Source organism: Schistocerca americana, chromosome 7 (assembly GCF_021461395.2).
Source record: "Schistocerca americana isolate TAMUIC-IGC-003095 chromosome 7, iqSchAmer2.1, whole genome shotgun sequence".
In the NCBI taxonomy this organism is placed as follows: domain Eukaryota; kingdom Metazoa; phylum Arthropoda; class Insecta; order Orthoptera; family Acrididae; genus Schistocerca; species Schistocerca americana.
In genome coordinates this window covers 166861737-166886548 of record NC_060125.1, presented here as the reverse complement: position 1 = coordinate 166886548, position 24812 = coordinate 166861737, and the positions used below count along the sequence as shown (strand labels likewise).

Sequence of the window (24812 nt, the reverse complement as noted above, 5' to 3'; positions counted from 1 at the left end):
GAGATACGTTCTGTGGGGGCTTGGTAACCAGCTACAATGGGGGGGCCGGGATGATTGGGTTTGTGAATTTTAGGAAGAAGGTAGAAGGTAGGGGTGCGGGGTGTCGGTGGGGTCAGGAGGTTGATGGAGTCAGGTGAAAGGTTTTGAAGGGGGCCTAAGGTTCTGAGGATTCCTTGAAGCTCCACCTGGACATCAGGAATGGGATTACCTTGGCAAACTTTGTATGTGGTGTTGTCTGAGAGCTGACGCAGTCCCTCAGCCACATACTCCCGACGATCAAGTACCACGGTCATGGAACTCTTGTCTGCCGGAAGAATGATGATGGACCGGTCAGCCTTCAGATCACGGATAGCCTGGGCTTCAGCAGTCCCAACATCACCACTGCTGGCAGACTTCTGTTTATTTGTAGAATACTGGGGAAGTACAATCAATCTACAAAGGAGATTGCATTCAAATCACTCGTGCAATCCATCCTAGGGTACTGCTCAAGTGTGTGAGACCTGTACAAAATAGTACTAACAGGGGATATTGAACATATACAGAGAAGGGCAGCAAAAATAGTCACAGGTTTGTTTGACCTGTGATAGAGAGAAGAAACTGAACTGGCAGACTCTTGAAGATAGCCATAAACTATCCCGAGAAAACCTACTTGCAAAGTTCCAAGAACTGGCTTTAAATTATGGCTTTACGAGTATGCTGCTACCACGTACACATTGCTTCTGTAGGGATTGTGAGGACAAGAATATATTAATTACAGGATGCACGGAGGCATTTAAACAATCATTCTTCCCACACTCCGTATGTGAATGGAAAGGGGGAAAGCCCTAATAACTGGTGCAGTGGTTTACAGAGTATAGATGAAGATGTACTTGCCTTTTTCATGCCATAAAATCTTCCCTTGCTGATCATTGTATATCCATGTGGCATACAATGAAATATGATACAACACTGATTTTGTCTACTGCCTATTAATTTTGGGATTCTGTTATTAAAGAGTCTCATGAGATACACATGGCAGAAAACTGTATTATTTGGAAAAGCGGTTATCAATTGGATAACATGTGGAATCCCCTTATTTCCACAATATGCTCTGAACAAAAATAATGGAGTACACTAAGGGTTGTGGTAATCCATCAGAAAACAGTATCACATTTTCAACATAAAAAATGCTGCCTGCTAGCAGTACAATCAGTCTTGCAATTACAATCTTGATGCATTAACAAAACATGTACAACACTGTAAATAATTGTGTGACATAGACATTCATTGTGTTTTTGATGACCCACCTGAAGATGTCTGGCAGGAATGCAGACAAAATATTGTGTGTCTTAATAAATGTCGACTGGCTGCACTCCCAGAATGTCATTGAGTGTTCAGAACACTGGAGAAAGCTTCAAGGTTCATAATTAATTCCTGTTTTAGAGCTTACTGGATCCTAGTGATAATATTGATTCATAAATCACCAGTGAATGCTAAGCACTCAACCATGATTTTGCGTACAATGTATCCAATATTTATAGCTTTATATATTTTTCTCAGCCTCTGATAACTTTGTGTTAGCTAAGTTAATTATTCATATTGTGTATTATTCCTTGTGACCATTGTTTGTATTAACTAAGCTCTTTATTCATATTGTGTATTATTCTACGTGACCATTGTAACATTCGTGTAGGGCCATGTAACATGTCAGTTCATTAAGTGCTTTATAACTAAGTTCACTGAATCAGTAAGAAATAATAACAACAGTATCACTGTAAATGGTACTCATTTTCAGTTCTTAACAATGGCCAGGAAACGAGGATGATGGTGATCATGTTAGGAACATGTCAGCCTATGCCTAGAAGAAACCATCCTGTACTCACATTGGAATGACCCTTTCAGTTTATTAGCTCTTATACTGATACTTCCTACAACAGACTCCAGAAGAGTAAGACATTAATTATCATAGTAGAGAGTTATACTTATTTCTACAGTATATTTTTAAATTCATGATGCTTTCATAGAAGTTTGACATCGCCCTGAATAAGCCCCTCAAAATGTTTTTGACACTTGGTTCCTTTGTGAATCATTTGTCTAAGAACAAACTTTTTAGATTCTTAGAACAATAGTACTTCGTTGGCATGAGCTCTACACTTTATATAGTAAAAAGAAGAACCCTGACAGTTATCAGTCCTGTTGTCAGCTTTCCGATGCAAAGTGCGAAAGGCTGCTGTCAGCACCAAAGCTATGTGACTAAAAACAGTACTCATCCAGACAGCTGGAACAACACTGGTACATTGCTGAAGAGATGTATACAAAATTGCGATACATGAATGGTTGTGACAGATGCATGACACAACTGTGCCAATCCCACTGTGACTGTCAGGGCTGTTCTTTCATCTTAAGGACTATAGTGAGGAGGTGGTTTGTATGTGGTAGAGTTGTATCATGTAAAAAATCTGTTCTTCTTAATTGATCTTTAAATTCTCATCAACCACTGAACTTCCATGATTTATAACCAATATATGCTGCTTAACTTATGATTATTTTTAAATTATATTAGGTATAGTAAAATATGCACAATAGCAGGGGACCAACATACCATGTGACTCACTCACGAATGGCATTAGTCTACGGTGTCTATCTGTAGTAGCTTGAGCCGTGGTCTTAATTTACAGCGATTAGCATTGGTTTTTGTATTAATTTAGATATAATGAGGCTTTTTAGTCATGGCTGACTTGATTACTGCTGTGACATAAAATACAAGTATTATGTCAGTAAATAATAGCAATAATTTACCAAGTATAGAGGTGATTTTTCCACCATGTACAAACTCTAGTGGCCTAGGGATTGATTGATGAGAGGAATAAAAAAGGTCTAATGAAATTATGTTTGGAAATGAATGGTTCCCGTGCTAGAGAACATTTCTTCAATCACACATTGCTTTAGAGATTGTGGTCTAATATGCACTGTACCATGTGGTCACAGTTACAGTGTGTGTCGAAAATGGCTTCACGTGCCTCTGTACATGCGTGTATACGCCTTAGAATGTTGTGTCTCTCATGATCACATTGGCCAGGCTGCATCCGAATAATGTCAGAGGCAGCTTGAATACACTGCTCCATTGTCTCCACACCTGGAATGGGCTCTGCAGACATGACTCTTTTGGACGGCCCCACTACCAGAAATCACACGGGTTGAGAGCCAATGAACGAGCAGGCCATGCAATTGGACTCCATCGTCTGATCCGTTGACCAGAGAAGACACAATTGAGATGCGTCCGGACATTAAAGGTTACTGGCGAAGTGGGCTGGAGCACCATCATATAGCACTCACATAACCATTTGACTCATCAATGGCACTTCTTCCAGCAGGGGACCCAAAGTCACCCACAAGAAACACCATTAGCCTCACCCTGTTAGGTGATGTGGAAGGAAGACTGGTCCCAAAATGCGGTCATCAGTTATCCTGGCCCACACATTCCTGCTGCACCAATGCTGACGATTTGCTGTCACCATACCGTGGGGGCTCTGCATACTATCCCACAGATAGTTGAAGACAAAAGATAGTTGAAGACAAAAGATAGTTGAAGATAACAGATAGTTGAAGATAACACTCCGCGTAAAGGTGGCCTATCTGTGAGTAGGTTGGATGACACAAATATCATAATCCTAACTGCCTGGTAAAGGAAACAGTGACAAAACTGCTCCCAGAGTGGAAAGTCTGTAGCTAGTAAGCCCTACACACACTGTAAATGATAAGGGTAGTAACAATTGCCATGGGGAATGTTCCGCATGGTCACCTGGCTTACCCTGTACTGACGGACCAGCTGCCCGTTACTGACACAGCGGTCGCCTTCACAGTGTAATCACATTTTCCTCCATGTCTGGTGTCCAAACGTTTAGGGTATGTCCTTCATGATTTCCTGAAATGACCCTGTCTCAGACCAATGGCGAAACACTGTTGCAAACATTGAGTGCTGTGCTTGTTGTTGGCAGGGATAAGTCTCCTGACACAACCTTGCTGCCTGTTGCCACTTGCCTTTTCATAAGTAAATACCGTGTTGGCAAGTTCTCGATTCGAATACAGAATCATTGTGTACAACGCTGTATCACATCTATTATAAGGTGAGTCAGCAAGAGATGTGAATCAGACACATTACCAATGACTGGCAGGAGAAGGGGTTAGGGCATGACATATGAGGAACATTACCACCCTCTAGGAGCAAACCACGCATACTGTAACTGTGGCTAGCAAGGAAACCACACGTTTCCGGATGTAAGTTCGTTATAACTTTTTTGTTCTTTATCCTCTCAGTGATCAGTCTCTAGAGTTTGTACACGGTGGAAAAAATCATGCTGTATAAATATAGAGAATACATCGACTTTCTAGTTGCCAGAGTAGAAAACAGCTGGAGCATGTGGCATGCAGCAGAAATCATACTGGTGTTGTCACAAAGTATTTCTTTCTCTTCATGTGCATGATGCATCATTTGCCTACCTTGCAACTTCAGTAGTGCACTTTGTGCATAGTTATTCCGAGTACCACAGCTACAGTTTTTACCTCGTCACTAAATGGTCCATAATTTGCGAAAGGTTATATAATGCCCTATCTAATGAGCTAGGATTGATCTAAAATCTTATATGCTTTTAAACATCTGGGAAGCTTTGGATGGTCTCTCTGCTGTTTCTCTATACCTAACAGCTTCGCATGCATGAGGTTTCATTTGCACTTCCATTTAACTGAAGCAGTGGGTACTGAAATATGTCAACATGTTTCACTCTTAAGTGACATTGTTAGATCAGATCTCATCACTTGTATAATTTATCCATTTATTTTCTTATGTCTAAATGTTTTACTGATGTTATTAACTACCTTTTAATTTTTTTGGTTGCTAAAACCACATGAGGAATGCAAGTCCAAATCTGAGCTATGATATAAAACTTTTTTTTATGTGGCTTCTTTCTGCGTAATGTCTCCACTATACTTAACTCATTGTAGTGTGCCTGTTTGAACCTGGATTTTTCATTATTGTTTTTGTCATGTGAATATGACCTGATGTGTCTAAATCTTTTCTTATTTTTACTATCACAATATGTCACCATTGTGCTGTTATTCAAATTGTAAAGAATTTAGTCTTTTCTTTAGAAACACTATAAAATATTCTATTACCCCCTGTATACTTTGAAGCTATTTGAAGACTATGTTGTATATCCATTTGCCTATTTTGTCAGTATAATTTTTTATCAAAGGTCTCTATCTTATTTGTGTTTTGGTGCATTGAAAATTACTTTTCACGTATTAGATATTACATTTTTATGGTGCTGTTGATATGTATTGTATGTGGAAAAATAAATATATCTCTATTAGAGCTAAAATTCTGTAACCTTACTTTGAAATACAGCAGTTGTTAGAGAGTAAACTTATAAGTAATGGCTTTATCATAAAATACATTTGAAATAATGTTCTAAAAATGTGTTACTGTTACCATTTTTTTCCTTTTGTATATAGGGTGGGCATGTGTGAGCAAACAGAGGTACAGTACTTAGAAGGTGATGTTGTGTGGGTGAAATTGGGTTCATGTTGGTGGCCTGGTGAGGTACAGGATATTACAAAACTACCAGAAGAGGTGCGAGAAGATTTGCGGAGAGATCTTATTGCAGCTGTCAAATTCTTTGATGAAGATAAATAGTAAGTTTCTATTGGCATGGTTAATAAATTTTAAATAATCTTTCATATACCAATATGTTTTAATCTTGGACCTTTTTGTTGTGTAAATTCGTCAAAAGCTAATTAATGTCTTTATGTTTCTTGTCCTTTCTTTAATAACTATTCAGGATAAAGTAATAAAAAGGTCTAGTCCAGCAGAGATGAAAGAGCAATAACTGTTAAGTTCTCCTGATACCCAAAAAATAAAGTTGCTCATTCTGTGTGTTAATCAGTTTGTCCTTCTGGACCTACTAGCATCCTTTTCATTATAAGTAGACAGTTAATATATTTTCATTTGATTAAATTGAATAGGTGTAACTAGTTGTCATGCTTTGATTACCAGTGAAAATGTGCTGATCACAAGAGCTAAAACTGTGGGCTGCCACTAAGAATTGGTTGCTTTCAGTTTCTGTGTTCTTTCTTTTCAACCCCTAACCCTCTTCACAGTTTACTGAAAGGGCTGACCTTATGACTGTGTCTGTTTTTAATTGTATAAATTGACTATGTTTCACAAAAATTAACCATTCTAACCTAGTCCACCATTTTTTATTGCTTGTACCAATGATAATTTCATTTACGTTATGTGAATGATTTCTCCTCACTTAATTAGGTGAAATTGTGTACAAGTGGAAAACTGCTATTTGTCTTTGTTAACCACTTCGATATATGTTTTTAATGTCTCCTTGTTATGTCACTATTCAAATTTTTCATTTACCACAGTTGATCTTAACCCTATACCATTTCTTCAAAACCACCTTGTTACTCCATCAGATAATGCTGTAATTTTTGTTGTTTATTTTCATTCCAGTGAATATGTACATAAACTGGATCACATTTGCATGTACAACTGCAGGCGGAAAATGGAGTTTATCAAGAGAGGTTTGGGTAAGTGGTATATATTTAAAAAAATGTAGTATATCAGTATTTCCTTGTTTACCTATGAAGTGTTGTAATTTTCCTTAGGAGTACTATTACCTGTCAGCCACAGAGTGAATAATATTAATATGCTAGAATTTCTTAGGAATACATTTTGCAACACACACTGTTGTATGTGATTCTGTTGAACAAAATCATCCCAAATGCTTACATTTTTTCCCAATTTATTTTCAGTTACAGCTTCATGACTTTCCAACTGAATATAGTTGCATTACCTTTTAGCACTTAGAATTTGAGTGTGGTATCTGAAACTGCTTTGGTAAAGGTGTGCATAGAACTTGTGACTTTATACAACAGACATAGGTACATAGATGTTTTTATCACATTATTTCAAAAATGTCAAAAATCCAGTTTAATGTTGACTGTACAACCTTTAATAGCAAAATTAAAAAGTGATGCGGCGCATTACCTGTAACAGTAGCTTATCAGATTTGGTATGTAATTGTCCACATTGTAGTTGTCAAGCACATATCCTGGAATTAAGTTAGAATACAGTGAAATGGCATTTGGAATACTTTTCAATTGTCATTTCTCTGATGCTTATCATTGCAAGATTTGATCTGTAATATAACCCATTTCTTACCTCATTTCATCAATCTCATTGCTTTAGTTTCCCCACAATTTGCTCAGCAAACTGCATGTCAGATACAAGACAGTGTTTTGGAAATTTTAGAGATTTCCCAGTCTTAAATCTTGTTGAAAAGAGGAAGTGAGGAAAGAGGTACGTGGCACATCTGTATTGCTGTATTGTAAATGTACAACTGCTATTAAACAATGGAAAATCCAGGATGGAATAATGACAGTATTATGAAAGCAATAGATTGTTACTCACCATATAGCAGAGATGTTGAATTGCGGACAGGCACAACAAACAGACTATTAAACAAGTTAGTTGTGGCCAAAAGGATTTTCTCCATGTGTGCGCGAGCACGCGCACGCACACACACACACACACACACACACACACACACACACATGACCACTGGCTGGCAGAGGCCACTCTGTGAGTTCTGTTTGCGTACGTGTGTGTGTGTGTGTGTGTGTGTGTGTGTGTGTGTGTGTGTGTGTGTGAGAGAGAGAGAGAGAGAGAGAGAGAGAGAGAGAGTTTAATTCTAAAGAAGGCCTTTGCCCGAAAGCTAACTTGTTTAACAGTCTTTTTACTTTGCCTGTCTGCAACTACCATTAATCTTTTACGAATGTGCCTTTGACACTGTTGTGTGTTCTGCATGGTTGATATGCACACACTCTTCTAATTCAGCATATCTTATAACTTTATTGGAGGTTTGTGAGAAGAAGTCATGAAGTTTTAGGTATCACCTTGAAAAAAGAAAGTTACATAGTTAATTTTCAGATACCTATCTACAGCCTTGGTACACATTGAAATCACCATGCTACAGTAATGGAACAAGCCATTAAAGGAGCCACATAATGATGCAGCCCATTGATAAAGTGGAGTGTCATGCAGTAATCCATTTTTGGCAGTTGCAGAAATGTTACAATAATTTCAGGCCAATTCATGTTACTTGTTTAGCAGTCTAGATTGGCCTGACACAGCTGCAGCATTTTCACTACTGCTGAAAATAAATGACTGCCTGATACTCCACTTTATCAATGGGCTGCACTATTTTGTGGCTCCTCTAGTGGCTTGCTCTGGTACTGTGGCATGAGGATTTTGCGCCCGTGCGTGCATGCCTGCGCGTGTGCGTGCATGCCTGCGCGAGCGCTTTTGTGTGTGTGTGTGTGTGTGTGTGTGTGTGTGTGTACTTACCTACAAACAAAATAATAATGACATAAGTTTGTTTATTTGAGGTGATAGTTAAAACTCTGATTTTCCTTCTTAAAGCATTAACAATATTTTTTTTTTCCTGTCTCACTGTGTGTTGGAAAAGTATGGCATGATAAAAGGAAAGCAACAATAGGACTTTTCTGGTAAAAAGTTTGTGATATATTATTGAAGCCTTGATGATAATTTTTTCACACTAATCTCCTTGAAAGGAATAGCTATGAGTTTCACTGTATGTATTGATTATTTGGTGGGATAGTTATAAAACTTGTGTGAATTCTCTGGTTTTTATGGTCATCGTATGGAGTCAGTGCTTATAACTGTTGCATCTAGGGAACACTGTATGCAGATGCACATTTAATTTTAACACTCACATTGGCAATCCTTTCATACCATCACAGTCAGCAATTTCAGTAACCATTCCAAATCCACTGTTGGTTGGTGGACTCCTCTGATTCTTCCGTGCCTTTTAAGGGTTGAGTTCCACATATCCGTGTTCATGGTTTCTAATGCTATATATGTTCTGTTGTTGTCACCTTGAACTTTTCTTAGCCCTTAGAAGCCTGCAACGAATTTCCTTGGTCCATTCATCTGCCCATCTCCATTTCATATGCAAAATATGTATAATTACATCATCGTGCAAGAAACAGCATTTGCACGAATTTTTGTCGTGACTTGCAGTGTGATGTTCTGTGTGGTAGGAAAACACACTGAGATATGCAGCAGTGACACACATTTGTTCCCAGCATGAACTGGTTGCTGAAAGATCACATGCATGGTATGGAAGCAATGTCTTGGTAAAGCCCAGTTTGAAAATCTGCAGTGTTTGCCAATCAGATGAAAACAATATTGAAATTATCTCTGTGCAATTAAGTAGCGGTGTAGTTACCTCAGTTTATAAACCTCCTGCAACAAAATTTTCCTTTGTTCCACACCAGAAACTTTCCTAAAGGTAAAGCCGCCTCTGTGATAGGTGACTTCAACAGCCACAGTCATATTTGGGCTTATGCACATGACGACAAAAGTAAAGGAGGAGTTCAGTCATGGGCTGAAACTTTTCAACTTACCTTCATCCACAATAGCAAATTTCCTCCTTCTTTTAGCTGTGAAAGATGAGGATGAGGTTGTAACCCAGACTTTCTTTTTGTTAATGAAATTTTTGCACATAAATGTTCCAAAGCTATATGTCCAATACCAAACAAATGACACAGGCCAATCATGTGTAAATTTTGCCATCACTAAGACCCCAGGAAGTCTGTTATAAGTGGAGATGCATCTTCAAGAAGGCTGACTGGATGAAATTGTCTGATATACTGGATGAGAAAATTCTGAGCATTGTTCTAATTCCTGAAGAGTACAACAATTTTCTTGACAGCGTCCAGGCTTCTTTAAGGGTGTCTATTCAGAGGATCTGCAAAACTTTCACACAAAGTGTTCTTTCCTTCATATCTGTGGCTAAGATAGTTGAGTGGTTTCAGTTAATAGCGGATTGTGACATGAGTAAGAGCAATCAGAAGGCCTAGAAACTATTATGCCACCTCGGTAATGATAACACCGAAGCTAGCAAGCTGATATGATTGTCCATCAGCTGCTAGTAAATGGAAAACTAACTCAATACAGAAAGATAAGTGAGAACCAATAACACAGCAGTATGACCAAGAAAGTAACATCTTGTCTCCACCATTTACTGAAGCTGAGTAAATGCAAATTGGGGTAAAGTAGCTGGATTATATGACATATGAGTAGAGAAATTAAGAAATTTGATCCTGTTAAAATGTGTTGGATGCTAGATGTAACAAACAACTGTTTCCAGAATTGCAATATCCCCAAAGTCTGGTGGAAGGTTTGAGTTACTACTATCCCTAAATCGCACAAAGATTGCCTGGATCCTAAAAGCTAAAGACCTATTTCCCTGTTCTGTCACCTGTACAATGTCCTGGAAAGGCTTGTTTTTCAGGGATTGCAAGCAAGCTGGCTTCAGAGAAAGAAAAAGCTATGCATCACAGATATTAGACTTGAAATGGCACATCGAGGATGTCTTCGAGAAATGGCTTGTCACTGGCACTGTATGCATTGATCTCACTGCAGCGTATGACACAGTCAGTCATCAATTTCTTTTCACAAATGTGTATGACCTCATCAAAAACTTCAATATCAGAAACCTTCTCCAGAACCTGAGGTCCTTTGTGGGATTTCAAGGGCATAGAAGCAGATGGAGAACACAGAAGTTCACTGGCCGTTCAGAGTTGTGAACAACATGGAAGGCTCTCAACAGACTACGCTGTAGTAGTATCAAGAGATGCAAGACCAACTTGCAGTAATGGAAGTGGGGCATTTTTTTAGAATCAAGTTTTTGCAAGTGTGGTGCTGTGCAGACTAATAACCATCTACTGCAATGTTCTTCATCTCTAGACAAATGCACCTTGAGAGACCTGATGAGGGTGACACTTAATGCCCTCGACGTGCCCAATTTCTGGTCAATCAATGTACAAACTAATGTCAATAATCAATTTCCTTTCATTGATTATATACTTTATATTGCTGATGCAATAATAAATAAATGAAATAATTATGTATTTCATTCCAGTCTCTTAACTGTTGTATTTGTGTGATTTCCTCTCTCTCCTCGTAACTCCTTCATGCATCTCTCCATTGCTCATTGAGAAGCTCACTGTTTGTCAACTTTTTTTTGCATTAAAAGTCAGTGTCTCACTGCCATAAGTCAAAATGGATGCTTTAATGATTGTGAATTTTCCAGTTTGGATGCATTAGAGACATACTTCCGAAAACCATGTTTAACAAAAATACTGGAGTCCATTTTACTCTTTTTTTTTTTTTGTTTCTTACATTGTAGGAAGCATCAGAAGTCGATAATATAAGTATGACATGTAAAAAATCTACTAAATGATGCAACAAATATATTAAATGATTGAGACTTTTGATTTATACAGCTATTTTAATTAAGTGTTGTATTTCACCTACTTATGATTAACTTTTCACAATCTTTCAGTATTTTATTAAGACTAACATGTTATTCTGCCTTATTTTCCACCACTATTGCAATTTCCTCCACAGGTCATTATCAAACAGTATGCTAGGAACTGATGTACAGATCATACAAATTGTATGAGTAGAAAACATTTTTTTGTATTGCATCTTATAATTCATCATTGATGTATCATTTTAAATGTATATGCTGTACTGTATCACATGTAAATGAGAACGGAACACCCGCCACAATGGGACCATGCAATGGTTACATTCAAAAGTAATCACCACATGCCTTGAGACATGTATTCCAGTGGGAGACAAGACGACCAATTCCTGTTTCATAGAACATAGTCTGCTGCCAGCAGATCCACAGTTGCACTCACTATTGCACTTCCTCATCCTACTGAAACAGATGTCCATGCATGTCTGTCTTTGGCACCAAATATGTGAAAATCACAGAGAGAAAGATAAGGGCTGTATGGAGGATGTTGCAGTGTTTCCCAAAACAAATTGCTGAAGTGTAGCCTTCATCTGATTTGAGGTGTGGGGGGTGGGTGTTTTGCAATAAGGTGATCCCATCCAACAGCATTGTGAAGGCCTGCGGACAAACGGCAAAAACAGCAGTGGAAACATCCCATGCTTCTTCCATCAAAGAAATCCAAAGCTGTTCACACAAGTTCTGATAAGGCCATGATGACCCTCGTCTTTGATTGTAGATCACCTCTGCTCGTCGGGTTTCTCGAGTGTGGAACCCCAATAAATGCTTAGTGCTATGAAGACACTACAGAAACTGTGACATGCCATAAAGTCAAAATTCCCAGGAATGCTGTTGGATGGAGTCATCCTGTTTTACAAAGGCACAGACGGTGTTTAGAAAGGATAGGTTGCATGCAACCGGTGGTGGCGTGTTTGTCGCTGTTAGTAGTAGTTTATCCTGTAGTGAAGTAGAAGTGGATAGTTCCTGTGAATTATTGTGGATGGAGGTTACACTCAACAACCGAGCTAGGTTAATAATTGGCTCCTTTTACCGACCTCCCGACTCAGCAGCATTAGTGGCAGAACAACTGAGAGAAAATCTGGAATACATTTTACATAAATTTTCTCAGCATGTTATAGTCTTAGGTGGAGATTTCAATTTACCAGATATACACTGGGACACTCAGATGTTTAGGACGGGTGGTAGGTACAGAGCATCGAGTGACATTATACTGAGTGCACTATCCGAAAATTACTTCGAGCAATTAACATCTTGGACTTACTGATAACAAACAGACCCGAATTTTTCGACTCTGTAAGCGCAGAACAGGGAATCGATTATCATAAGGCCATTGCAGCATCCCTGAATATGGAAGTAAATAGGAATATAAAAAAAGGGAGGAAGGTTTATCTGTTTATCAAGAGTAATAGAAGGCAGATTTCAGACTACCTAACAGATCAGAACAAAAATTTCTGTTCTGACACTGACAATGTTGAGTGTTTATGGAAAAAGTTCAAGGCAATCTTAAAATGCGTTTTAGACAGGTACGTGCCGAGTAAAACTGTGAGGGACAGGAAAAACCCACCGTGGTTCAACAACAAAGTTAGGAAACTACTGCAAAAGCAAAGAGAGCTTCACTGCAAGTTTAAACACAGTCAAAACCTCTCAGACAAACAGAAGCTAAACAATGTCAAAGTTAGTGTAAGGAGGGCTATGTGTGAAGCGTTCAGTGAATTCAAAAGTAAAATTCTATGTATCGACTTGACAGAAAATCCTAGGAAGTTCTGGTCTTATGTTAAATCAGTAAGTGGCTCGAAACAGCATATCCAGACACTCCGGATTGATCATGGCATTGAAACAGAGGATGACACGCATAAAGCTGAAATACTAAACACCTTTTTCCTAAGTTAGTTAGGTTTAAGTAGTTCTAAGTTCTAGGGGACTGATGACTATAGATGTTAAGTCCCATAGTGCTCAGAGCCATTTGAATCAAAGCTGTTTCACAGAGGAAGACCGCACTGCAGTTCCTTCTCTAAATCCTCGCACAAACGAAAACATGGCTGACATCGAAATAAGTGCCCAAGGAATAGAAAAGCAACTGGAATCACTCAACAGAGGAAAGTCCACTGGACCTGACGGGATACCAATTCGATTCTACACAGAGTACGCGAAAGAACTTGCCCCCCTTCTGACAGCTGTGTACCGCAAGTCTCTAGAGGAACGAAAGGTTCCAAATGATTGGAAAAGAGCACAGGTAGTCCCAGTCTTCAAGAAGGGTCATTGAGCTGATGTGCAAAACTATAGACCTATATCTCTGACGTCGATCTGTTGCAGAATTTTAGAACATGTTTTTTGCTCGCGTATCATGTCGTTTCTGGAAACCCAGAATCCACTCTGTAGGAATCAACATGGATTCCGGAAACAGCAATCGTGTGAGACTCAACTCGCTTTATTTGTTCATGAGACCCAGAAAATATTAGATAGAGGCTCCCAGGTAGATGCTATTTTCCTTGACTTCCGGTAGGCGTTTGATACAGTTCCACACTGTCGCCTGATAAACAAAGTAAGAGCCTACGGAATATTAGACCAGCTGTGTGGCTGGATTGAAGAGTTTTTAGCAAACAGAACACAGCATGTTGTTATCAATGGAGAGACATCTACAGACGTTAAAGTAAACTCTGGCGTGCCACAGGGGAGTGTTATGGGGCCATTGCTTTTCACAATATATATAAATGACCTAGTAGATAGTGTCGGAAGTTCCATGCGGCTTTTCGCGGATGATGCTGTAGTATACAGAGAATTTGCAGCATTAGAAAATTGTAGTGAAATGCAGGAAGATCTGCAGCGGATAGGCACTTGGTGCAGGGAGTGGCAACTGACCCTTAACATAGACAAATGTAATGTATTGTGAATACATAGAAAGAAGGATCCTTTATTGTATGATTATATGATAGCGGAACAAACACTGGTAGCAGTTACTTCTGTAAAATATCTGGGAGTATGCGCGCGGAATGATTTGAAGTGAAATGATCATATAAAATTAATTGTTGATAAGTCGGGTACCAGGTTGAGATTCATTGGGAGAGTCCTTAGAAAATGTAGTCCATCAACAAAGGAGGTGGCTTACAAAACACTCGTTTGACCTATACTTGAGTATTGCTCATCAGTGTGGGATCCGTACCAGATCGGGTTGACAGAGGAGATAGAGAAGATCCAAAGAAGAGCGGCGCGTTACGTCACGGGTTATTTGGTAACCGTGATAGCGTTATGGAGATGTTTAGCAAACTCAAGTGGCAGACTCTGCAACGGAGGCGCTCTGCATCGCGGTGTAGCTTGCTCGTCAGGTTTCAAGAGTGTGTGTTTCTGGATGAGGTATCGAATATATTGCTTCCCCCTACTTGTACCTCCCGAGAAGATCACGAATGTAAAATTAGAGAGATTCGAGCACGCACTGAGGCTTTCAGACAGTCGTTCTTCCCGTGAACCATACGCAGCTGGAACAGAAATGGGTGGTAATGACAGTGGCACATAAAGTGCCCTCCGCCACACACCGTTGGGTGGCTTGCGGAGTATAAATGTAGATGTAGATCTGCATTATGATCAGTCAACTCTGTAAATGCTGGTTCAGTTTATTTTCTTACAAATTTTTTCCTTTTTTTTCCAAAAATATGACCATAATGATGTAAACGTTTTCGTAAAAGCTATTTTCGAGCGGCTCCAAGTACAACATTAAAGCCTGGTGATGTTGGTAGATCACATGGGCTGGCCTCTTATGATTGCACAAAGAGAGATGCTTCATGTGTTTATTTGTTCTGACTTCTGCTGGCTCCAGAGCCAGGTGGCATGTCTTGGTCCAACAGGTAAGCTAAGGAAATGCAGTATATGTATTTTTCTGGTTAGTTTCACTTCGCAAGACCTCTGTGTCGAGGATGTGATCATGAAACATGAACCAAGCTCATGCACATGCCTCTGTCATGTACCAATATGTATGTGAGCTTGCTAGAGGAACCATTCTTCACCAAAAGCTGGACCCAGTTCCAGTATATTCTGATCTCTTTCCTCTGGTTTTTCAATATTTTTTATTAAGAGCGCTAGCTATCATTTAACTGTGATGCTAACCTTTTATTAAACCTGAAACTACTGCTCCTAGATTATATACTTCCAGCTTTTTTGAATGTGTAGTTTTTTTAAGTGAATGTTAGGTTTAGCAAGCAATATAAAGATTTAGCAAAGTCAAAGTAGTTTTTATTTATCATTCTAGTCCACTAATCTGCTTTCAGTAATTAAAATCTTACAACCCAAAAACATATTTATAAATTGTTCAAATTTTTTCAAGCAGCATAGCTTTTTACGTGACACACTTTGAAACAAGGCTCTTTGCTCATCACATCAGAAAAGAACACAATGTTTCATTGAACATTTTATGAGATCAAAATGAGAAATGCTCACTTGAACTTTGATGCATTTCTTCTTGCGCAAAGTTGTGGTCATCATCTGAATCATCAATAGTGTCACCCTCATTGTCATTGTCAATAGAATCTTGTCCCAATTCTCACAAAATTTCATCATCCATAAGAAAATATGAAGCCATGATTTTTGTTTTTTTTTACTGACTGAACAAATAGCTACCATCCTCCAGCAGCTTCACTTTATATAATAAATGTCTGCTTTAGAGAAACATGTCTGTTGCAACACAATGAAGACTGATCAACCACATCAATATACATGATTTTTTATTTGAAACTGGGAGCAACTGTACCCTGTCAAATAACTGGCACAGCAGCTACCAGAATTTTCACATCCCCACAGTTGATGGGATTGGCAGTCAAAGTGTTAACATCTTTCCTCCTATCAATTTCACTTGGAATGAGTGAAGTTATACTGGGGTTAAGGCAGTGAGCTCACATTTGGTAGTACCTTCGCACCCTGCCCAGTAAATCACTTAATGTAAATGCTGGAATGGCTTCTTTAAAGAGGACATGTCCAACTTTGTTGCCCAACCTTTCACAGTCTTAAATTGTGCTCTGTCTTGAATGTCTCCATTTCATGTGGTTATCTTCTGCTTGATAACCTTCCTTTCCAGAATTAACCCTCACCTCTCCAACACCGACGTAGAAAGCTCTGTCCTTATCTGGCGTACAGACCACTGACAGTACCTCTGTTCTACACAAATGTCTCCCATAGAGCATCTAAGATGTCCATAAATATGATGATTTCAAACCCAGTTATATGTAACATTTCAACAATCATTAACTCCGCATGTTACTTTTCATTTCATTGACGTAGATGCACTAACCACAATGTTATTTCTGAACTAAATTTGGGAGTGACAAGAAAGCAGTCAGTACTGATTAGTGAAATTTGATTTGCTTCAATTCTGTTACTTTTGCTGGTCACCCTGTCGAGAATCTTGTAAGAGTGCTTATAGACCCTCAGCCACACAAGAGTGGGAGGGGGTATGGGGAACAGGGGATGGAAAAAAATAGAATGTGCAGCAGAACTAAAAGACATTACGATTTGCTAACAAATAAAAGTGTATAATAGAAGTTAGTGGAACAACTTGTCTATTGATTTCGAAATTCAGTCTAACTTTGAACATACCAGGATGTGTGTGAGTGGCCTAGGTGAAGTCAAACAGGTCATTCACTGCATTTACTGGCCACCTTCCACCAGACTTTTCCTGTGAAGTGACTACTATTATGCAGTAACAAGTGCTGGTAGATTCACAAACAAAGTTTTTTTATCCCAATTACAAATCGGTTTAACTTCTGATTGACAAATTCATACAACCAATGACAATAACGGCCTCTCATTATGATTCAGAGTCAAATTTGGTTCTGTGTTACACATAATTACCAAGTACCATGATTGCAGATCTTCACCATGGGTGGAACTCCATGGCAGTACCACACTGCTGTGTAGACTCTTGAGCCCCAGCCTGCTCTGACATCATGAGCAGCCATCTGCCCCCCCCCCCCCCCCCCGAATATCTCCAGAATAAATCACTTCAGTCCAAACAGAACCTAATATCCTTCTACCTGTAATTATTATGACTTAAACATAATCGTGCACAATTCAGTTATCAGCTTTATATATATTTCATTAAAAAAAAAAAAAAACACACACACACATACACACACACACGCACACACAATCTCGCAATCTCAATTCAACAGTAAGGGTGCATATCAGCTGCTCTCATTGACTGTCATGAACATTTGCACCATTACAAGACAAATGAAAAAAGACTGCTAGATATTTTAGTAGCTATCGGACTAAATCCTTCATCACATGTGGGGGGAGGGGGGGGGGGGGGGGGAACCACACATCACACATTCACATATGCATAACTTACACATGACCACTGTCATTTGTGGACGCTAAGGCCTGACTCCATGTTTGGTGAGCAAGTTGTTTACTGGGCTGGATGGTGGTTTAGAGGAGGGATGGCAGGGTAGGGATATGGGAAGACACTAGTGTTTCCTTTGAGAGTATGCAAGTATGTGGTGGAGACAGGATAGTGGGCTACAAGTTGCAGCATCGAGAAATTGTGCTGAGAGGGAGGGGAGAAGAGTGTGTACCACCCAGCGGTGGAGCAACTGAGTCTTCTTCTTTGGCCAGGTTTCAACTACTTCTCATCGTGCCCGGAAATGAGAAATCTATTGTGTGCTTGAAACATGAACAATGTCTCCAGTATCATTTTCATGTGGAGCAGAAGAACAGTGTGAAGCTTGTAGTGTTTTGTTTCACTGTGTTCTATGTGAAGTCAGGAGGATGGGTAATATTGTCCAATCCCTTTGTTTGGCATCAATGTACAATGAGAGCACAACATTGTATTAAAGCATTCTTTGAGGTCATTCTTCTGTGGATGGTAGGCAGTTCTCGTCCTGTCAGTGATATCACACTGTGAAATTACCTCTGAAACTAGTCCACAAGCAGAGATCATGAAAGGGGTGCTGTGTGTTTCAGAATGATGTCTTCTGCAAGATACTTTGCAATTTCTTTGGTCCTTTGGCAGTTGGCACAGATTTGGTGACAGTGTAGTGGGTGAGGTGGTCCATGCAAACTGTTATCCATTGATTCCTGTTTGTTAACTTTGGTAATTTCTCCAAAATGCCAGATCCAATTCAGTGGAATTGCACTGCTACAGGGGGAATAGGTACCAGATACCCAGAAGGTGACATCTAACTCAATCATTGGCATTCCTTGCAGTGGTTCATGTAGTGTCTAATGGATTCGTAGTGCCCTGGCCAGTGATACCTGCATCTCATTCTGTTTATAGTCCTCATTAATCCCAGGTGACGGAGATTCCTACATGCTGCAGTGTTCCATCAAAGAATTCCTTGAAAGACAGTTAACATCCTTGTGTTTGTATCCGTTTTTGTATACCATCGTGACTTTGTACTCTCTGAAGCCTAAGTGCCCACCTTGGCAGTTGGCCTGACGGATCCTGCAGGCTTGTCAGTTGGCTAGAGAATAGTGTCCATCACAGTGGTGAATGATTTGTTGAATAAATATGGGCAGAACTTGATCATGACTCAAACAGATGCAAGACATTCTCTATCATAACTCTTTTTCAGTACTTTCCTGAATTCGCACTAGAACTGCACCTATCCCATAACTGCTAATGTCAGTGGAAACTTCTCTCTCTCCTCTCTTGTTATACAATGCTAGTGCTAGAAAAGATGTTAGAGCCTCCTTAAAGATGAGGGAAAAAAATCTTCCTTGCACCTAATACCAGGAAAATTTTTCATCGCCATGCAGTGATTCTTGCAAGGGATGTGTCTGGTAAAGACGTCCTTTATGAATTTCCTGTAATACAAGCACATTCTAAGAAAACGTCTTACATCATGAACATGCCAAGGAGTTGGGACATCTGTGACAACTTTTATTTTCTCTGGATCAAGATGAACTCTGATGCAATTCACTAGATACTCCAAGATTTTTGTTTCTTGGGTGGTGAAGAGTCACTTTTCTGGGTTCAGGTGGAGGCCTGCAGTCTGAACACGCTTCGACACAGTTGCCAGGTGACATTGTTCTTAATATGTTCAAAGTCAACTGGAACATTACACAGCCCAAATAGCATAACTTTAAACTTATAAATCTCATCAGCAATAATGAAGGCAATCTTTTCCTGGTCAGCCTCATCAGCCTCGATTTGCCCAAAACCTGTGTGCATATCCATACTACAGAAATGCCTTGCTTCATTCAAGCATCCATTTCCTGTACATACGGACTATGGAGACAATGGAATGTGTTTATGTTGGTTCTTGTCTATGTGATGGCTTTTTCATTGCCTAATTTGAGCGATGGTGATGTAAATGTTTTGAAGTACCCAGCATCTCCACCAGTGTTGCTTTGTAACCACACTGAAGTCCAAACCTGAAAACAGGACCATCAGGGAAATTAACACTAAAAGCATGTTTATTATGACCACCATTATACAGCCTGAATAGAACTCGGCTTCTGCCTGGATAGTTCGGCCTTTATATAATTATCGAATATCCAGAGTGCTGTTATTTATATGAACATGGAATGTTCTAGAATATACAAACATTACAAATATAATGTGTTTCAAGAACCTTCCATATATGACAAATACTACACTGTCAAGTCAAATTAATATAACCACCTGTTAAAGTCCTGAGATTCCAACTTTTGCAGTGGAGACCACTGTAAGATGTGCAGGAAGAGAGTCGGTGAGGCTCTGGAAGGTACTGACAGGGATGTGAAGCCATGGAAACTCCAGTATTGTGGCCATCTGCGCTAGGTTTGTTGGTTGAGGACCAGTAGCACGAACAGCCCGAGTGAGGTTGGTGGCCAGGGGTCTATCGTAAACTCATCCTGGTGGTCTTCGAACCATGCACGAACGCTGCAAGCTCTATGACATGTTACACTGTCTGCCTGGTAAATGCCATTCTGCCAAGGAAAACAAACTGCACATACGTGGTCTCCAAATATAGATGCATACTTCTGTTGATCCTTTATGCCTTCTACAAGAATGAGATCACTAAGGAACACCACGTAAATATTCCCCAGACCATAACGATTGTCGCAGGGAGTTTGCTTTCAGACATTTCTTGCTGTACAAGGCAAAGACCGTCTGTTCGATGGAGCTCAAAATGTGATTCATCTGAAAAGGCCGACTGTCGCCACTCAGTGGATATCCAGTTGTGGTATAATTCCAGCCTTTGTCGTTGGTGAATAGCAGTCAGCAAGGGTGCATGAACCAAGTGCCTACTGCAGATGCCAATACGCAGTAACAGTCACTGAACAGTCATTGAGGAGACACTATTGGTAGCCCCATGGTTCATCTTGGTGCTTAGTTGCTCAGCAGTTGCATGCCTGTTCACCGGTACACATCTCTGCAGCCGTCATTCAACCATGTCATCTGTGGCACATGGTACACCACAGTTGCCTTTGCGCCAGTTTTGGATAGTGCCATTTTGCCATGTTTGATACTTTAACCAGGGCGGCACATGAGCAGTGTACAAACTCAGCAGTTTTGGGAATGCTTCCACTCTTTGTCTAAACGCCAAGGATCGTGCTCTTTTTTTTAATGGCAGATAAAAGTATTATAACCTTTAATCACCAATAATTGCGTGGATGTTCAAACACACTCACTTAGAAACAATAGCTCATTACATGATAACAGCTCAGCATCTCTTATTCGACTGCCGTGCTGTGACATGGGGCTGGCGCCGTTCGTAGCTAGATGGTGCTCCCGCGCTCAGCCGAGTTGCGGAGCGCCTCTATCGCCGTTTGCGCGTACTGTCGTGGCGGCACTGTTAAATGTCATGGCACTGTCACAACACTTTACCCCCCTTGTGAGGCCCCGAGAAGATCCTGTGGAGAGACACGAGAGTATGGTTGAAAATGTCCAGGACAGAAGTTTGTGCGTCGAACGTGCCTCCTGGACGAGATGATGGGTGAAAATTCCGGAGCAGCATCCATAGGTGTCGTGGACCTGGGGGTGTGTTCCAGCGAGATGGGTCCCGGAGAAGGCGGCGTCGCGACTGGGGCCGGTTCCGGCGTACTCGGAAGTCGTAGCGACGTCGTCTGCATCAACACGTACGGTAGATCGGCAGCAGCGACAGGACTGGCTTCTCGGGCTGGTGGAGGCGAAGGAAGGGGCGGTGGCACCGGCGCGGCCACCACTCGTGGGCACATCTGGTCGTAATGGCGAACAACCATGCCGTCGTCCGTACATATTTCACAAAGCCGGCGGCCGCAAAGAGCCTGGACCACCCCTGGAATCCATTTAGGGCGAGATCCATACCCTCGTGCCCACACGTCGGCGCCCACCGAGTATTTTCCCACACTAGGGGACACAGCACAAGGCCTGAAGGGGTGAAGCAGGTGCAGTAGAGTGCGCGGTTGGTGGCCATGCAAGAGTTCAGCAGGGCTGCGATCACCCAGAGGTGTGAAGCGATAAGAACTCAGGAATTGCAGCAGAGCGTCATCTGTGGAAAAATCACTGAGGAATTGTTTCATCTGGCTTTTGAAAGTGCGGACAAGACGCTCGACCTCCCCATTTGATTGCGGATGGAAGGGCGGTGCTGTAACATGATGAATCCCTTGTCCAGTACAAAAATCACGGAAGGCCTGCGAAGAGAACTGAGGGCCATTGTCCATGACGATCGTGGATGGAAGACCTTCTAGCGCAAAGATTTTGGACAAAGCCAGCGTCGTCGCCGCAGTGGTGGGCGACGGACATTGAACAACAAACGGAAACTTTGAGAAGGCGTCAGTCAACAGTAGCCAATAAGTACCGAGAAAGTTGCCGGCAAAGTCAGCGTGCACCCGTTCCCATGGCTGCGCCGGATCAGGCCACGGAGAGTGCATAGTATGAGGTGCAGTCAGTTGTTGAGCACACCGACCATACGCAGCAACCATGTGGGCGATGTCCGAATCAATACCAGGCCAATAAACGTGCCTGCGGGCCAGGGACTTAGTCCGAGAAATACCCCAATGGCCTTCATGCAACAGTTTGAGAACATCTTTGCGAAGAGAGTCTGGCACCACGGCCCGTGGAGATGCGCCATCCGTGGCCAGAAGAACACCACCATCACGAGCAGACAGACGAAGGTGCAGGGCATGGTAGTTGCGAAGGGGATCCGATGCCTGGCCCTTGGTCCTGTCCGGCCAACACCATTGAACAAAACTGATCGCCTGATGCAAGACTGGGTCCCGCGCAGTAGCTGACGTGACCTGCGAACCTGTAAGTGGAAAACCCTCGACCGCACGACGGTCTTCCTCATCAATGTGGAAACAGAGTAGTTCATCAAGATCGAAAACCGGGTCGGGGCCCATCGGCAATCGCGACAATGCGTCAGCGTTGGCGTGCTGGGCCGTGGGGCGATAGTGAATCTCATAGTGAAAACGAGACAAGTATAAGGCCCAACATTCCAGGCGGTGAGCTGCCTTATCTGGAAGCGACACCGATGGGCTGAACAGAGAGACCAGCGGCCTGTGGTCGGTGATTAGGTGAAACTTAGAACCATACAAAAAAACGCTGAACTTTTTTAGAGCATAAATGATAGCGAGCGCCTCCTTTTCGATTTGAGAGTAACGCCGTTGCGCATCATTGAGGGTCTTGGAAGCATAGGCGATGGGTCATTCCGACCCATCCTCATACCAATGGGCGAGAACAGCCCCTAGGCCATACTGTGACGTGTCAGTCGCCAGAACCAAGTGCTGACCCGGACGGAATGTGGCAAGACAAGGTGCCGACTGCAAATGAGCCTTCAGGTGGACAAAAGCCTGCTCACACTCATCGGACCAACAGAAAGGGACGTTTTTGCGTAACAGTTGATGCAGAGGATGAGCTACCGCCGCCGCGGATGGAATGAATTTGTGATAATAAGCAGTCTTGCCTAGAAACACCTGAAGTTCTTTGACCGTAGACGGCCGGGGTAGAGCATTAATGGCCGCAACGTGCTGACGTAGAGGACGTATACCCTCACGGGAAAGTGGAAACCAAGATACACAATGGAGGGTTGGAAGAACTGTGACTTGTCCATATTGCAACTCAACCCAGCCGAATGCAAAACCCGAAACAGTGAACACAAATTGCGAAGGTGCTCCTCAGTGGAGGCCCCCGTGACAACAATGTCATCCAGATAGTTTATGCAGCCGGGAATGGAAGCCATGAGCTGTTCCAAAAACCGCTGAAAAATGGCCGGCGCACTAGTGACGCCAAAAGGTAACCGCTGGTACTGATACAACCCACAACGAGTGTTGATGACGAGAAATTCCGTGGAAGAAGCATCCAACAGCAACTGATGGTACGCCTCCAATAAGTCAAGTTTGGAAAAGAACTGGCCCCCAGCGAGCTTGGTAAATAACTCCTCAGGACGGGGAAGAGGATAAGTGTCAATGAGGCTCTGAGCGTTGACAGTGGCTGTAAAATCACCACACAATCGCAGACTCCTGTTTGGTTTAGAAACCACCACGATTGGTGATGCCCATTCGCTGGAGGTAACAGGAAGGAGAATCCCAGGTGCTGTTAGCCTGTCTATCTCAGCCTTGACAGGTTTATGCAACGCCACCAGAATAGGGCGTGCTCGGAAAAACTTAGGGCGAGCTGTAGGTTTAAGAGTAATGTGGGCTTCAAAATCCTTGGCACGACCCAGACCAGCAGAGAACACGGATGAAAATTCAGAACACAATCCATCCAGCTGTTGATACGGAATATCCTCAGATATGAGGTGCACATCATCATCAATGGAGAACCCGAACAACTGGAAAGCATCATAACCGAACAGATTTTCAGTGCCCGCATGATCCACCACATAAAACGTGAGGGGCCCAACAACAGACTTGTAGGCAGTGGAAGCATCAAACTGGCCAATGATAGGAATTTTCTGTTTATTATAAGTTCTCAGATTTCGCGTAACTGGAGACAAGGGAGGGAAGCCCAACTCCAAATACGTGCGAGAATTAATGAGAGTTACTGCAGAGCCAGTGTCCACTTGCATGCGAATGTCTTTATCCAGAACACAAACAGTAACAAACAACTTATGTGTTTGAGAAAGCACACAGTTAACACCCATGTCCGATGCTTCGTCCTCGTCGACAGGAACTTTAGGGGACTGACACAAAGAAACAATGTGGCCTTTTTTCCTACATGAATTACACATGGCCCAACGTTTTGGACACGCGACCCTGTCATGCTGTACGAAACAACGTGGACAAGAAGGAAGTGCGGAACGAACCTGCTTCTGTGGTGTTGTTTACGTGAGTGAACCGCTACCACATCTTCGTTCTCCTGTGAAACAGGCAAATTGTCCGTGTCGAAAGTTGACTGTACAGCGTCTACATCACACCACGCATCTATTTGCGCGCCAGCAGCGTGAGACACTTCAAAGGATTGAGCGATGCTTAGAACTTCCGACAGCGACGGGTTTGGCAGTTGTAGGGCACGTTGCCGAACTT

General features: G+C 41.6%; 1 protein-coding gene across 3 annotated transcripts in view; it reads left to right on the top strand.

Annotated features, from left to right (window-relative positions):
- The window catches only part of LOC124622306 (mucin-17-like), a 79376-nt gene that overhangs the window by 22107 nt on the left and 32457 nt on the right, over window positions 1-24812 (top strand). For 2 of the 3 annotated variants that reach the window (XM_047147980.1, XM_047147978.1), the window contains 2 exons: window positions 5491-5670; window positions 6497-6573. In XM_047147980.1, coding sequence (XP_047003936.1) covers window positions 5498-5670; window positions 6497-6573 — 250 coding nt within the window. In that variant the 5' untranslated portion in view covers window positions 5491-5497. Of the gene's footprint in view, window positions 1-1774; window positions 1928-5490; window positions 5671-6496; window positions 6574-24812 lie in introns of all 3 variants that reach the window. The other variant, XM_047147979.1, reaches the window with a different exon arrangement.